This window comes from Leptonychotes weddellii, chromosome 10 (genome assembly GCF_054177405.1).
Source record: "Leptonychotes weddellii isolate Sample4059 chromosome 10, ASM5417740v2, whole genome shotgun sequence".
Taxonomy (NCBI): domain Eukaryota; kingdom Metazoa; phylum Chordata; class Mammalia; order Carnivora; family Phocidae; genus Leptonychotes; species Leptonychotes weddellii.
Window position 1 is genome coordinate 52,864,293 of NC_138378.1, and position 15,336 is coordinate 52,879,628.

Here is a 15,336-nt window from a genome sequence, read left to right on the forward strand (position 1 = left end):
TCTGGGCAGTTTTTGAGTGGGAGAAATGCAATGTTGGCATTTCTGGGACACCATGATTGATAGAGGAGACAAGATCGTGTATTTAGGATCTGGGCTCTCTCCTCAAATTCAGAACGTGGGATCACTGAAATGGCATTAGAACAGCAGGCCATGCTCTGAGCACTTCAGACTAAGAAAATGGTTTAAACTGTAATTTAATGTGTATGAGTCACAGGGTTGGGGAAGATGGTAGATGCTGAAAATGTAAGCTATGCAGCCAGATTGGTTTCCCTCTATAACTAAGTTGCCAAGGAACACATAAGCCAAAACTGAACCCCTTTACAGAAACTGGCATGCTTTGGGAAACCGGGGACACCTCACACTCTTTACCCTGATTCAAACATTGACCACTAGGCTTAATCTCGTACATTACTTTTACTAGGCATGGCATACATCCTGAATTAATTCTTTTTTGTTAGATTAGTGTTATTAACCTTGCTTAACAATTAACATTTTTTCAAATTCTCTGGAGATAGCCACTTCGCCATCAGAACAAAGGCATAAGCTACCTAGAGCAGTGCCACAGAAGAGCTCTAGCAGAACCTCTCCCCTGCTCGCTTGGGGGCACTAAGAATCTGAATCCACAAAGTGTGTTATCAGGGACAGGCTTTGTGACTCAAACTCCTGCCTTGGTCTCCTGACCCCCTAGCCCCTTAATGCAACTGCCTCCTCCTCAGGCCCCATGCTCTTCTCCCGGGAGCCTCTGTAGCACCATCATGTGAACAGAGGAACCTGTTAAGCAGATGTATCCTGTAGCTTCTTCGCTTCTCGCAAAGAGTAGTTCTTGCCTTACACTGAAGCTAGAGGTCTCTGTCAATAACAAAATGAGTAGGAGGGTGGAGGTCGGGATGGGCTCTCTCAGACCTCTAGCTGGGTCACACCGCAGCATCTCACACTCGAACACGAGCTTCCTTCCCTGCTTTCCTCAGCAGGGTTCACTCGGTATCTTTGGCACTTTGCAATTTCATCAGCCCCAAAGAAACTCCCACCTCTTGGTTTTCTGAGTAACCTTCCAGCACTGTTTTTTCTGAACCTACTCCTCACTGATTTGGTGACCTCATTTTCTATGCCTGTGAAACTCTCTGATCATACTCTCTGATAAAAAGGGGAAGTTCACTCTGCCTCCACAGAGGTTCCTGTGGGGCCGGGGCTCTGGCCCTCCCAAGAGGCAGGTCAATCCGCTGTCTGCCGTCACTGACCGGTGGGACAGCAGAAAACCCACAAGATGTGTTGGCATCCTGGCTACAGCATCCGCTAACCTGGGCAGCAGAGCAGTTCTGCCTTCCCAGGAACTGAGTCCAGCACTGAAACATTCGGGCCACATCTCCAGAAGGTTCTCAAGTTCGTTCAACGCACATAACTTAGGCCACTTCCCTGGGTGGTAATAAACTCATGCCTGTTGCTAGGCTGACAGATTCAGCAGTAATATCATGAACTGCCCCTGGACCATATAAATAATGAAAAAGATTCCATTAGTCCCTACCTAGTGCTTTATTTCCTAAAGTTACAGAAAATCACACTGTGTTGTGTGTTTTTTGGATCCCAGGTACCTGGAGGGTGTTTTCCTTTCAGTTTCCTTAAATTCCAAGTAATTACACTGTCACCATCCTTTACGGCAAGTGGGGGAAACTCCACACACTCTGTTCTCTCTGCAAATGCATGGAATCTGAAACAGCAAGAGATTTGCAACATTAGGCTAGTAGTGCTATTTGTGCATGTCTACTCATTCTCCCAAGACCGTGAATTTGCTCTGCTGTGGTGCCGAGCATCTTAGATGTTTCACGGCTATTCCCTGTACCTGGTCAGTTCTGCCAAAACAAAAGACAGGGAGGCAAAACAGAAGAGCGAACTGTGAATGTTATTGGAATTTTAACGCATGACTCTTCTCTTCTCTTAGAGGGTAATTAACCCAACCAAATGGTATGTATTGACCCTGGAAAAATGATACCCTCTGCTTTATATTTATCCTTCTGTTCCCAGGGCTCAATCATGTCAACAGAGTGTTGACAAGCCAACAGTCTAATGAGGCCTCAACAGTGCCCACGGCCCTGTGGGTTCAGTGTTGAAAGCTGGTGACAACAGGCACCATTGGCTCATCTGCCAATTGCCGACGGGCTTCAGTCAACTTTAACTCGGCAAATATGCATTTCCCCAGAAACTAAGCGGAAACCCTAATGAAAAGAATTCTTGTGTGGACAAGTTTTTAGGGCCTGACTCCTCAAAATGTGATCCGAGGGGCAGCAGCAGCACCTGGGAGCTGCTTAGGAATGCACATTCCTGGGCCCTACCTGGAGCTGCTGAGTCAGAATAAGCACTTGAACAAGATCCCTGGGATTCAAGAAGCACTGGTGTGGTCTACAAAATGAGGGGCTAAGCACACCCTTGACAATCTGGAATCCAAAAAGTCAATGATAGCAGGAAATTTCTTTCAGATTAACAGATCATCTCTGGGTAATGCTCTTCTGACCCCTTAAGAGTTCCACCTTTGCCTGTTTCTCAGCACGAAGAGAATCCTGAAGCAGGGGTTGGGATGGACAGATGGATGCACAGATGGTAGGAGAGGTGTGGGGGCTTTACCTGGGCCATGGAAAGCCTGGGTCCTATTTCTAGAGGGTTTCAGGTGAGACTAAAACAATGACAATGGCAATCCACAAGCCAGCCTTGTCCCAACAGCCCTCTTGAGGCCAATGGACCCTTAACCTGGCCATGCCTGCCTCCCACAGGTGCTTCCACCAGAGCAGACCTGTGATCTCCTTACAAAGCGGAGGGGGGATGGCTGAGGTTTGTCCTGCCAGGTCCCACACCCTGAGTGCCAAGGCCTTTGGTGCCCAGGACTTTCTACTCTCTGATCTGTTCTCTAGATTAGAAAAGAGAACAGGGCAGACACTCCCTCTGGCTAACACAACCTCATTTATGCAGAAAGCAAAACATGCTTTGCAGGTTGGTGGCTCTGTTCAGACACAGACTCAGGCATGGGGGAACCAAGAATCCAGCCTCCCTGCAAGTTGAGCTCAGGGCACGTCCTTTAGAGTTCCATAATGACTGCACTTCAGCTGAGGCTCACCAGCGAAGGGTGTGCGGAGGCCAACCAAGAGACTTGGGGATCTGGCAGGGGTGGAGCAGGCAGGAGCCCCACCGGTTGTGGGTTGGGCTCACTTGCAAGGGCCAGAGCAGGGACAGAAAAGCATGTCTACAAATCGTCCTCTCCGGGAAAACTCACACTCGATGGTACATGGCCTAAAAATCAGGAGCTGAACTGCAGCTTCTCCCATTTTAAATTACTCCCTAACCTCTCACCTGCCCAGAGAAAGTGCCCCACGTGAATCAAGCAGAGGACCAGCAAGACAGGGAGTCCTGCCAGTTGCCTTTTACTCTCTCCACTAGCAAAAGTGGGACAGTGAGCCCCCCTGTATTTGGGGGGATTTAGGAACCCAGAATTGAAGCCAAACACCTAATGTTAAAAGATTTCAAAGTTTTAATGGTAGCCAGAGCAGTGGTCTTCAGCATCACCAGGGATCCTGTTAAGTATGAGTATTCTTGGCCCTCCCCTAGCACCCAAAAATCAGGATCTCTGGGGCTGTGGCCAAGATATCTGCATTTTAATCAAACTCCCTAGGCAGCTCTTATGCAAAGTGAGTGATTAAATTCCTGTTCCCAGGATCCCCTCTATTATGTAGAATCAGGCTGTAAGGTGAAGCCCTGGACCTCTGAATTATTAACAAGCTCCCCAGGCAAATGTGATGAGCAATCAAATTTGGGAACACACGCTCAAGGGCAGTAATTGTACCCATTTCAGACAGGCTAACTGAGGCAAGAACTCAGTCATTCTCTTTATAAACGCATAAGTAGCTGATCTCTCTCCGCAAGGGACCTAAACCTATCCACACAGACAAGGGGATGGGTATGTTTTTAAAATGTAGATTCAGTTATTTTTCAGCTATGATGAGGCCACCAGATCAGTATAACTGCCACTGAAAATATAGTTTGCTACTCACAGTTCCTGCTATAGACTGTATTGTGGCCCCCACCCCCCAAATTCATATGTTGAAGCCTTAACCCCCCAATGTAACCATATTTGACCATATTTGGAGATAGAGCCTTTAGGAGGTAATTAAGGTTAAACGAGGTCATAAGGCTAGGGCCCTGATCCAACAGAATTAGTACTTTTTTTTTTTTAGATTTATTTTAGAGAGAGAGAAAGAGCATGTGCACAAGCAAAGAGAGGGGCAGAGAGAGAGGGAGAGAATCTCAAGCAGTCAAGCAGACTCCCTGCTGAGCGCAGAGCCCCATGGGGCAGCTTGATCTCTCCACCCTAAGATCATAACCTGAGCAGAAATCAAGAGTCAGACGCTTAACCAACTGAGCTACCCAGGCACCCCGGGATTAGTATCTTTTTAAGAAGATATACCAGAGAACTTACAGGCATGTTTGTGCTTTCTCTCTCTCTCTCTCCCCCCCTTCATCCTTCCTTCCCTCTGTCCCATGAGAGGATATAGTTAAGAAGGCAGCCTGGAAGAGAGTACTCACCAGAAATCTGCCAGCACCTTGATCTTGGGCTTCCTAGCCTCCAGAAGTGTGAGAAATAAATTTCTATTGTTTAAGCCATCCAGTCTGTGGTATCTGGCAACCCAAACTAACTATTAATACAGTTCTCAAGAGGAGGGGGCACACCCCATCACACCGGGCCACACAGGGAAGCACCAGGGCCGGTCAGGAGGCATGAGGGAACAAGGGGAAAACATGGGCCAGAGTCTTTAGTGTGGATTCTGCAGCATGGAATGGGTGAGGCAGAGCAGGCAGGTTTGGGATGGGCTAGTTGAATAACTTCAGTGGGTTCTGGGGTGTAGGAGCTGCCCCAAGCAGTCCAGTACTGGGCCCTGGCATGATTACTGCAGGGGAATAGTGGTCCTGAGCATGAGTGCCTGCTGGCACTGAGTGGGCTCTGGATCAGTTAGCTTGCATATGAAAGGTACACTCCTGGGTGAGTCAGCTAAGCTCTCTAGGACTTAGCTGGCCTTGGAGGGGGCAAGGACCCTGATGTCAAACCATCAGAATTACAGAAAGTAACAAGGCAAGATTAATACAGTGTGGAGAAAAAAAGGCCTAGAGACTAAAGACCACTGGAAAGAGGAGAGCACAAGAACAGACTGGTTAGGAAGACCACTGCTGATCTTGCGGAAGCAGGCAGCTCACCCACTGTCCCTCAAGAGCACATTTTCTGCCTACCTGCTGTGGGTCTTGGCACTCAGATCCTTTAAGAAAGCTGTCGTGCCTTCTCCTCTGGCATTGAAGGACACTGTGCAGACAGGACACGGGATCTCCAAAGCCCTCTGAAGGAGGAGCCCCTTGGTTTGCTCAGGAACATCTCCCACCACAAAGTAGTAAATGGATTCAATCTGCAAGACAATAGTACCCACGGTTTATCTCCCTGACGTACCCTAGCCTTGTATGGGACTCCCGGGCAGTATGCTTTCTACAAAACTGCCTTTGCTCCTGGGGGGGGCGGCAAGAATAGCGGCACTGCTCCAAGTTTTGTGAGGACGTTTGGGGACCAAAATCAGGAAGTGAGATATTCAAGGTCTGCTGCCTTCCACGGTGTTTGACCTCCCTGCCACTAACAAGTTCTGTGAACTTGGGCAAGTGACGTAAGTTTGGTTTCTTCACTTATAAAAAGGGAGGTAGTGCAGTGTACCTCGTGACTGAGTTTAAACAAGAGGACTTGCACTTATGCATGCATGTACCTCAGAAAGTTAAAACCCAGAGAGAGCTGGGAATCCCTATCATCTACACCTACCCCTTAAAACCCCCTAATTGACTGTTTCCACAAAAAACTGGGGAAGAATCCCAAAAAAATGCATTGGGTTTGAAGGGATAGATGTCACCATCCCCTTAGGGCTCATGAGCCTTTCTCTGCTCTAATCACAAATCCCTGCTAGCTGAAGGTAAACAGTCAGGTACCTCAGTTCGACCTCAAACCTGGGACTTAAACCCACCTGACGCAGAAAGAAGAGGACTTACGGTCAGCTGGGCCACCCTGTCTGCAGCAGCTAGGGCCGACTGTGCCCAAAGGGGCAGTGGGAGCAGGGTGGCAGAGGGCCTCTGCTGGGAGGGAGGCCATGGCCACAGTGGGAGCTGAGAGCAACCTACTCCAGCGACAACCTTCCTTCCATGGGGCTCGAAAAGGCCCACCTCACCTCCGTGACTCTTTCTCTCAGGCCTTTCAAACCCGCTCCCCGATTTTAAAAAGGACCGAATGGGAAGTAAAGACTGAGCAATGTTGTATATCTCTTTCGGCCAGTTGCCAAGAGACAAAAAATACTGAGAGAAGGAAGAAATGGTGCTCTCTACGTTCCTTATTAGGCAACTAATATTCTCCCAGCAAATGCATTCTCCTTCCCTTCTCCCCCCGCGTTACACAGAAGCTTGTGTGAGAGGCGTTCAGTAGGCTTCCCTGCACTGCACTGTTAGTGCTCCAGCTGGGTTGGGGCCCAAGCTTAGCACGGGGACCGGTTCACCCTCACATAAGGATCTAAAGTCACACGTGGCCCAAGACAGGAGATCAGACACAGGGAGTATTTTGTAAGATTTGTTAGTTCAACGGGGAGGTGAGTGAGGACAAACATCTCTAGGTGGTCTGTCGGCGGCTTCTGACATCATGCATCTCTGTTGCACGTCACGCAAACTCAGCTTCTCTGCTCTGGCAATGACCCAAGAGTCTGAAATCCTTGTGCAGAAATGTCTTTCCCTTGAGATTTCATCAAGCTAAAAATTGCTGTAGCCAGCAGTGAGCCAGGATTTCCTTTCCTTCACTCAGTCTCCAGGGTTATTCACTATTCATTAAGTTCATTTCTCAGCTGCTTAATTGCCTGTGTTTTCGGTTATCCGTGCTACGGATTTCCTGGGACATGCTCTACAATGAGACCACCTATCTCACCCCCAACCCCTCCTGCTCACTGCCTCCCTGCCTCTCCTTTCCACTCACATAATGACACTGAGAAAAAAGGAGAGGAAAGTAAATATGCCACCTAGCCCCACCCCCCACCAACTGGCAAAATGCCTTTTAAAGTGACGTGACTGTGGGGTCATCTGCTCTTTGCGATGATAAGTCAACATGAATTCTTTTATTCAATGCTCACAGAAGTCCTGTGGAAAAGGAATTCTTGTTATCACACCTAGTTTACAGATGAAGAAACAAAGGACTGGACAGGTTAATTGACCTGGTCTTTCAGCTAGTAAGTCCAGCTGCCTGACCCTATGAGCTTCTGCCTTTGCTTTCAACCACTTCATTCGGTCAGCTCATCATGGCAAGGCTGGTCACCTCTTAGAAACAGATGTGAGGGGCGCCTGGGTGGCTCAGTGGGTGTAGCATCTGCCTTCGGCTCAGGTCATGATCCCGGGGTCCTGGGATCGAGTCTCACATGGGGCTCCCTGCTCGGCGGGAAGTCTGCTTCTCCCTGTCTTTCCCCTTGGCTTGTGCTCTCTCTCACTCTCTCTGTCTCAAATAAATAAATAAAATCTTTAGGAAGGAAGGGAGGAAGGGAAGGAGGGAGGGAGGAAGGGAAAGAGGGAGGGAGGGGAGGGAGGGAGGGAGGGACGTGAGTCCCAGAACTGTGCTAGCAAGATCCTGGGACAGGAAGGTGGCCAGAGACAGGCACTCTTTTCACTCCCTTGGCTCTCACACCATCCAAGGCTCCTAGCCCCTGATATCAACGTCCCTGACTAAAACCTGGGTGAGGTTGTATGGGCTCAAGGGAACTGTCCTCAGTGGAACCCTCTCCCCTGGCCCAGTAGCTCAGTACCTCTGAGTAACTCAGTAGCTCAGTACCTCTAAGTACCTCAGTAGCTCAGTAGCTCAGGGCAGGGGCCGAGCCTGAGGATTAGCAGCAGCAGCTGGGGCCAGGAGCAGCTTTCTCACTGACCAGCATTTCCCTAAACACTAATTTGTACTGAATTTGATAACACAAGATATAAACAATATTTGGGATTCCATTCGGCTATTGTACTGGGAATCAAAAACTCTTGCCACTTTACACTACATAAAAGAGGGTAGGGCGTTTCTGTTTCCCCTTGAAATGCCTTATTCTGTCTGGGTCATTAGCTCTGCAGTGTCCACGGCAGCCTGCATTCCGCCCAGCCAAAGAGGCCTTGACATCTTCTCAGACACAGATCTGGGGGAAAAGAAGAACCAAACTGGCAGTGGCTGCTTCCGCCCTGACTATCCGCTGCTGTAGCCTGTCAGAAGCCTCGGGCCATCAAAATCTCCACTCTGCAAGAATCAAAGTCAAATGAAAGGCACCCATAACAGCAGTGAGAGGTCTAGCAAAATTCTGTCTTGGTCTTCATAAAACTTTGACTGTTTCAACAGTTTTGACCAACTCCAGACTGTGGATCTGACTTCCAGATCTTCCCTGTACCTGTGGCAGCCCTTTCCTTATTCGGCCCTTTCTGATTTTCTGATCTCCAACCTCCCCCCCCACAGACGGTGGTGACTGCCCTCTTGATGTTAATCCAGCTCAGTTCTCCAATCCCTCCTTAACACCCTTAACACCACCACCAACTTTCTGGCCTGCCAGGTTTCGGGGCCCCTGTCTCCACCCACTATCCCCACCAGAGTCCTACAAGGCTCAGCAAATCCACCTGCCTGGTCCCATGCAGACTACCACCCTTCAATTAAAAAAACTCAAGTCTGTACCATGGTGTGGGGAATGGGAACTTCTTGGACCCACATCTAGCCCCAACTTCAAGAATATCAACACTACTTCTTTCCCATTCCTTCAACGTTCAACATTTATCGAGCCCTTGCCAGGCACTGCCATTTCTAGGGACACAAAGGTGAAAAGATCTGATGCCTGGCTGAACCACTGCCATGCTTGTGATTAGCATGGCCAGCCCTTCAGTTTACTGTCCAGTGGTGAAGGTTTCTGATGGACTCACATAGGTCTGGCTCTAATTCACCCATTTACGCTCCCCGTGAAGAGGTTATTTTTTTTAAAGTAAACAAATGTGTGCCTACCAGCCGGATGGAAGAGAGGCTGAGATACCACAAAGAGAAACACAGGTACCCTTTGGGCAGGTAGCCTTCTGCTGAAAGCACAAGTAAAACCCCCTCAGTTAGCCTTCTCAGGCAGCTGGGAATCAGGGCTTTGGATGAGCAGCCTTCTCTTCCCAAATAACCTCTCCCATCTTGGATCAGCAGGCCTTCCAGGGCCTCCTGGCACAACACCCCTCCTCATTAAGGCCAGGGAAGCTACCAACTTCCCAAAGAAGCACCCTAGGACCAGAGGATACTGCAGAGCAGAAACCCAGGCCTGGACGGCATACCTGGGCTCTGAGGACAATGCCAGACATTGCCTCAGTATCCCACAGGCTGCCCTTCCAATGAGCCAGGCCCTTTTGCACAGGAGCCAACAGGATACTTCATCCATCAATAGTGCTCTCCATGTGCTGCCATCAGAGCTGGGACTCAAGCAGACCCCACACTGCCTGGCTCCTCTGGAGTTGAAGGCTCACCCTCAGTCACCCCTGCCTGTTCAGTCTCTGGCCTGACTATGGGTACAAAGCCCAGCTCTGAAAGAGGCCAGTAACCTCTGAGCATCCGCCTTACCCTTACCAAGCACATCAGTTAGCCCTTCCTCTTCATGTGGATTGGATACAAAAGCCCAACTTCCATGTTAATCTTTGAATACAAAACAATAGCCACTCTCTTGGTTTTTCTCAGGACTCACTCATGGGAGATGCTAACCCGAAGCAGGTTATCATCAGTAGCAAAAGTCTGGGTATCTAGATTTACTGTTCAAAAGTTTCTTAAGCTTTATATCTTTTCTATTTATAGAAAAAACCAGTTATGTGAATCAATTTGAAATTCAGTGGGGTGGGCATGAGGCACAGAGCAGAGGGGCAGCCCATTAGGGGAAGCCATTCCTCTCCCCATCCCCACACCTCACAAAACATAGAGCATGGCATTTTTATATAGGAGGCAGTTGCAGTTACTAGAAGTTTCCTAGGGACCACATCCAGATATAAGCTCTAGGAGGGAGGATAGAGTGGTCTGAGTATGTTTTATATTTGCCATACTCCATAGTCTCTTCTCAAGAATTTTTAAGTAGCATTTGATAATCAGTGCCTATTAACCTCTTTCTGAGTTTCTCCTCTTCTATAGGACTTGCCTGGAACTCACTAAATTGTTCCACATTTCCTGGGCTGGGGATGAATCCAAGAAAGGAGAAGCACAAACCAAAGGAAAGTAAAACAGAAAAATCAAAGGTCACTGGGAAATCTTCAAGTCATGGCAGGTCGCCAGAGTCAGCTATGACCGATGTAGCTAGGTGAACAAAGAAACAGAACACCTGAGAGTGAGTGTGTGTGTGTGTGTGTGTGTGTACATGCAGGCATGCACGCACACACACACACACTCATCCAAGAGCCTGTGTAATGTTCCATTTCTTGAATGCTTATTATAGTGCCCAGACAATTGAAATTTTACAGATGTTAAAACAAACTTGAAAGGCCAAAGAACAAAGTAGCTTCTATTTTGTTCTTTAATGGGAACCATTTGTTCCTCTGGCTTCGAAAGGATAAACAATGCATTTCCAATTTTAAACTATCATCCTCAGTATCAATAAACAGTCTGGTGACCACTGAGGGCTATCCTTTCAAGGCGCCAGCACATGGCCTCCTTGCCCAAGAAAGGACTTCTTAATGTAGCAGAGTAAAGCTCGAAATCTACAGAATCATAGGAGTCCAGAGCAGAGGAAGCAATTAAGTGTTAATTAATATCAATCCATAAGTATTAGTTCAGTATCTGTATCCCAAAGGAAAGCAGATCTATCCCTACCTGGGAAGCTGAGGCTGGCCAAAGAACCCCACCTGCCCAGAGTCCTTCCCCACTAGCTTGCCACTCCCTTCAAGTCCCATCCGTATGATCACTCACAAAAACACACACCCTTATGGCTAAAAGAACATAAACCACCACCATTTCAGCACTTCTTTCAGGTAAAGCTTTATGTCCAAAAGGTCCTATCAAAAAGCACATGTGGGGCGCCTGGGTGGCTCAGTTGGTTAAGCGACTGCCTTCGGCTCAGGTCATGATCCTGGAGTCCCGGGATCGAGTCCCACGTCAGGCTCCCTGCTCAGCAGGGAGTCTGCCTCTCTCTCTGACCCTCCCCCCTCTCATGTGCTCTCTCTCATTCTCTCTCTCTCAAATAAATAAATAAAATCTTAAAAAAAAAAAAGCACATGTGAATGCATTAATATTCAAAAATGGATGATGCATCTATGTAGATATACTTCACCTTGGAAAGCACAGAACAGATCCATTTGTGAAGAAGAGGAACTGGGAGAGATTCAGAACATAGATGTGGGGAATCCCTATTTCCTCAACCTCGGGGTTCTACGAAGAGTCTCCCAACCTCTCTCCCTCATAAGAGATGGACTGATTTATCTAATTGTCAGGAGAACAAGAGCAGAACTAAAATATGAGAGATGCACAACTATGCCGAATTCCCTGTCCTTTCTCACTGCTCAGTGGCTGTGAGCAGCACGTGGCCCTGCTGGCACTGGCTAAATGGGGGTTGACCCTGTGCCCTAATCACCCAGAGGGAGCCCCGCCAGGCTCAGGGGGCAGGGTTAGGGAGTCTCATTTTGGTTTCTCCAGCTCTGCCATCACCAAAGCTGCTATTTTGATCCCCACTTGGGGCCTGTCACCTATTTCTCAAGTGGTTCCAAATTCAGAGGTGAAGAGGACTGAGACTTTCAGGACTCCCCAGTGCCAGTGATGGGGTCTCTGTGGGATGCTGCTGGGAGGACCCAGGTCAGCTGAAAGGCAGTATGGGGGTACTGGGTGGAGAGAAAGAAACTGGAAGCCACCAATGTGACCTGGGGCCCGCCATGGATGCACACTTACCGTTTTGTCATTCCCAGCTTCCAGCAGAGCGTCCAGGCAGCTAGCCTGGCTCACAGCCAGCTCAAAAGGCAGTTTCTCAACCCAACTGATGGCAGCGGCTATGGACTGCTCGGTCACAGGAACAGCATTTTCCTGCCATTTCACAGGCCGCTGGGAAACCCTGAAAAGAATCCCACGGGGCTGTCACTGGGCAGTGGGCAACCTAGCTGTCAGCTCTCAGTCTCAGAGCTGCAAGCGACAAGCCACTTAACATCACCAGAGCTGAAGGAGAGAAAACAGTTCCTGGCCCTCTAAAAGTTACCAATACATTGGGCGAGCTGTTTAAGATCAGTCTCCAAAGCACCCTTACCTTCCATAAGCTGTACTGACTAGGAAAGACAATGCATACAGGAGAATTAAACAATTTCAAAAATGTAAACATTAACGGCTGCATTAAAATTATTGAGGGAATTATTTTCATAAACAGGCAGGTTTATATACAACTATCTTCCACTAATAGTAAATTTATAAGGATTCACAGCAGTAAGATTTGTAAATCAGCGACAATTTTAACACTCGAAAATTTTATTTCTAATTCTTTTAAGACACTGTTTTCATTGTTCCAAATTCCCATCAGTTCCCTCTTCTGGATCAAAAACAGTATTGAGTTCAGCAAAGCATTAGTTTTTAAATCCTGGGAACATGTGATTAAACCATGTAGTGTGGACTTAGAAAGCAGTGATGGAATCCCCCCAAGAAAGAATAGCCATTTGAATCTCTTTATCTCTGTGTTTATAATTGAACAAATTATATAAATCATATATGCATTCACAATTATAAGAATTCTATGAGTCATGGACTAATGAACCAGCCTGAGCTGTCCCTCATAAACCGCCCTGAGACAGAAGCTGCCGCACACCTGTGTCACCTCTATGTGGCCCCTCTGGTAGAAATGTGGCCGAGTGGCCTAAATGCTATAGCGTAGGTTTCCAAAAAAGCTAAAGCGTTGCAGACTTAAGACTTGATTCCTTCAGTAATATATCTATGACAGAAATAAAAATCTGGGATAGAACACAATTAGGCAACATCCCCAAAGATGTCATCTGTTTAGCTGAAAATATTTTCTTCAAAAGAAAAACTCAATTAGGTAGATGCCTCCTTCATCCAGATTTTTCCTGTCAGGGAGGTACAGCCACTGTTCCACATGAAAAGTTGGCCTTAGAGCCCAAATTCTCTTGAATCCAAGAATCTGTAAATAATTGATTGTGAAAACTCTGAAATACAGGAAATTCTATAAAGCCGGCCACCTGCTGTTCTATTAAGGGGGTCAACTTACAATGGAGTCACAAGCTCAGTCTGAAAAAAACAGTGATAGCTGTGACAAGGCTGAATTCATTATTCAGGCTAAAATCTAAAATGACCGAAGAGATTTGTATGGCCTTAAGTATATATTCAGTGTAATTCCTATTCTTATATTTTGATCTTGCCATGAATTGAAGAAAAGTGTGTTTCTAAATGTCTTCTAATTTCAAAACTAAGATGCCACATGCAAAGCAGATATAAGTTTTCACTGTGGGTCTTCTGCTGGAATTACACATTCTAGGAAATGACAAGATAATACCTCCTCCCTCCCCAAAGATATGTTACTTAACTCTAAATAAATGAAAACTACTTATGAAGTTTCACTGAAATATTCCCTTCCAAAGGGAACTCACCGTATGATATTAAACTTGGCTATATGAGCCACCTGCTCCTGGAGGACCATTGTTAGAGCATCTTGGCACAGATTAAGCTCCTCCTCCAGCATGCCGCCAAAATCCAGCACTATGGTGATGCACTGTTCCAAGACGACACCAAAAATCTGTCGGCTTCTGCTGGTGAGCCAGTCCATCCGCTGCTTGTAACTCTCCACAGCTTGTGTTAAATGTTCCACAAACTGATAGATCAGTTCTGATTTAGCTGTCAACTTAATGAATATCAAAGCAGAAAAAAAAAAGAAACAGAACAAAAACACACCAACATACATCAACTGAACTATCGTGCAGCCAGGAACAATGGGGCCCACTGAGTCATGGCCTCTGCCATCAAGAACTGGGCATCAGGGGCACCTGGGTGGTTCAGTCAGTTAAGCGTCTGCCTTCAGCTCAGGTCATGATCCCAGGGTCCTGGGATTGACTCCTATATCGGGCTCCCTGCTCAGCAGAGAGCCTGCTTCTCCCTCTCCCTCTGCTGCTGCTCTGCCTACTTGTGCTCTCTCTCTCTCTCTCTGTGTCAAATAAATAAAATCTTTAAAAAAAAAAAAAAAAGAATATTAAGAACTGGGCATTAATAACAATTTTGTAGATGATCCTCTAAACCCCACATAATCCATGAGGAAGTGTTCCAATCTTTCAACTAAAAAAACCTTTGGATGATTCCCCACAGAAGAAATGATGATGATGTGATCTATTCAAAATACAGCACTCTTTTTTAAAAAACATGTGTTTCTAAATTACATTTTACCTTTATAATTATAGAATTACCTTCACCAGCAAATGTTCAGGGGACATTTTAAGGAATTACGCAGAAGAAAAGAACTTTTAAAGGAATTAGGTAGAAGAGAGAGCAAAGGCAGATGGGAAAAAATAAGTCTCATTAAAGTTTTCCTAAGGACAACATGCCAAAAATATTTCTGAAAATGCTTCTAGACATGCCAGCACATCTGCCTGGCTTCTTCTAAGGGATGCCACCCCATTAACTCATCCTCCTGCTCATAACCTGTGCCCTGTATTCTCTTGTCTCTCAGGCCAAGCTCCCCGGTACCTGGATCACTTGATCACTCATAGCTGCCACCAACACCTCTAGAGGCTGTCCCCAAAAGGTGACAGAGGCTTGCAGGCAATTTCTCAAATACACAAATAAACCATCAGTCACACAGATCAAGCACAACTGTGCAAGGCCTCTCAGGGTGTAGGGAGGCAAGAGACAGAAAAGGAGTAAGAAAATAATGTGCCCTCTTCTGTGAAGAATCAAAGTTTGAAAGATCTGGTACTTATTTTTAACTTTAACAACCCTTAGAACACCCCCTAAATACCTAAACTGTTAAGGAAAATGTGTTTTCTGAACACACCACGTAACTCCACATTTTCATGCCTTGGTCCGTGCTGTTCCCTCTGACTTAAAATGCTTTCCTTCTCTATCCCCTACGTCTCTTCAGCTTATTCCTCAAGCTCCAGCACCAATTCCTATTGCTTTCCATGACTGCTAAAGGCAAAATTCCTAAATCTCTCACCAGTATCCACAGCACTTATTAAACTTTCTACCACAGTACAGAAACCAGGGAGGGACCATGTCGCAGGGCCTGTGGAGGTGATCAAATGTCAAAGATGGATGTTTTCAATAGTTCTGTACTGATTTCCATGTAGTTCAGATAAAAA

General features: G+C 46.8%; 1 protein-coding gene across 1 annotated transcript in view; it reads right to left on the reverse strand.

The window, feature by feature from the left end:
- The window catches only part of VWA3B (von Willebrand factor A domain containing 3B), a 175,609-nt gene that overhangs the window by 148,491 nt on the left and 11,782 nt on the right, over positions 1-15,336 (reverse strand). Inside the window, exons 3-6 of the mRNA XM_081832306.1 lie at positions 13,636-13,886; positions 11,942-12,101; positions 5,266-5,435; positions 1,590-1,705 (exon numbers count right to left, since the gene is read on the reverse strand). Coding sequence (XP_081688432.1) covers positions 1,590-1,705; positions 5,266-5,435; positions 11,942-12,101; positions 13,636-13,886 — 697 coding nt within the window. The remainder of the gene's footprint in view (positions 1-1,589; positions 1,706-5,265; positions 5,436-11,941; positions 12,102-13,635; positions 13,887-15,336) is intronic.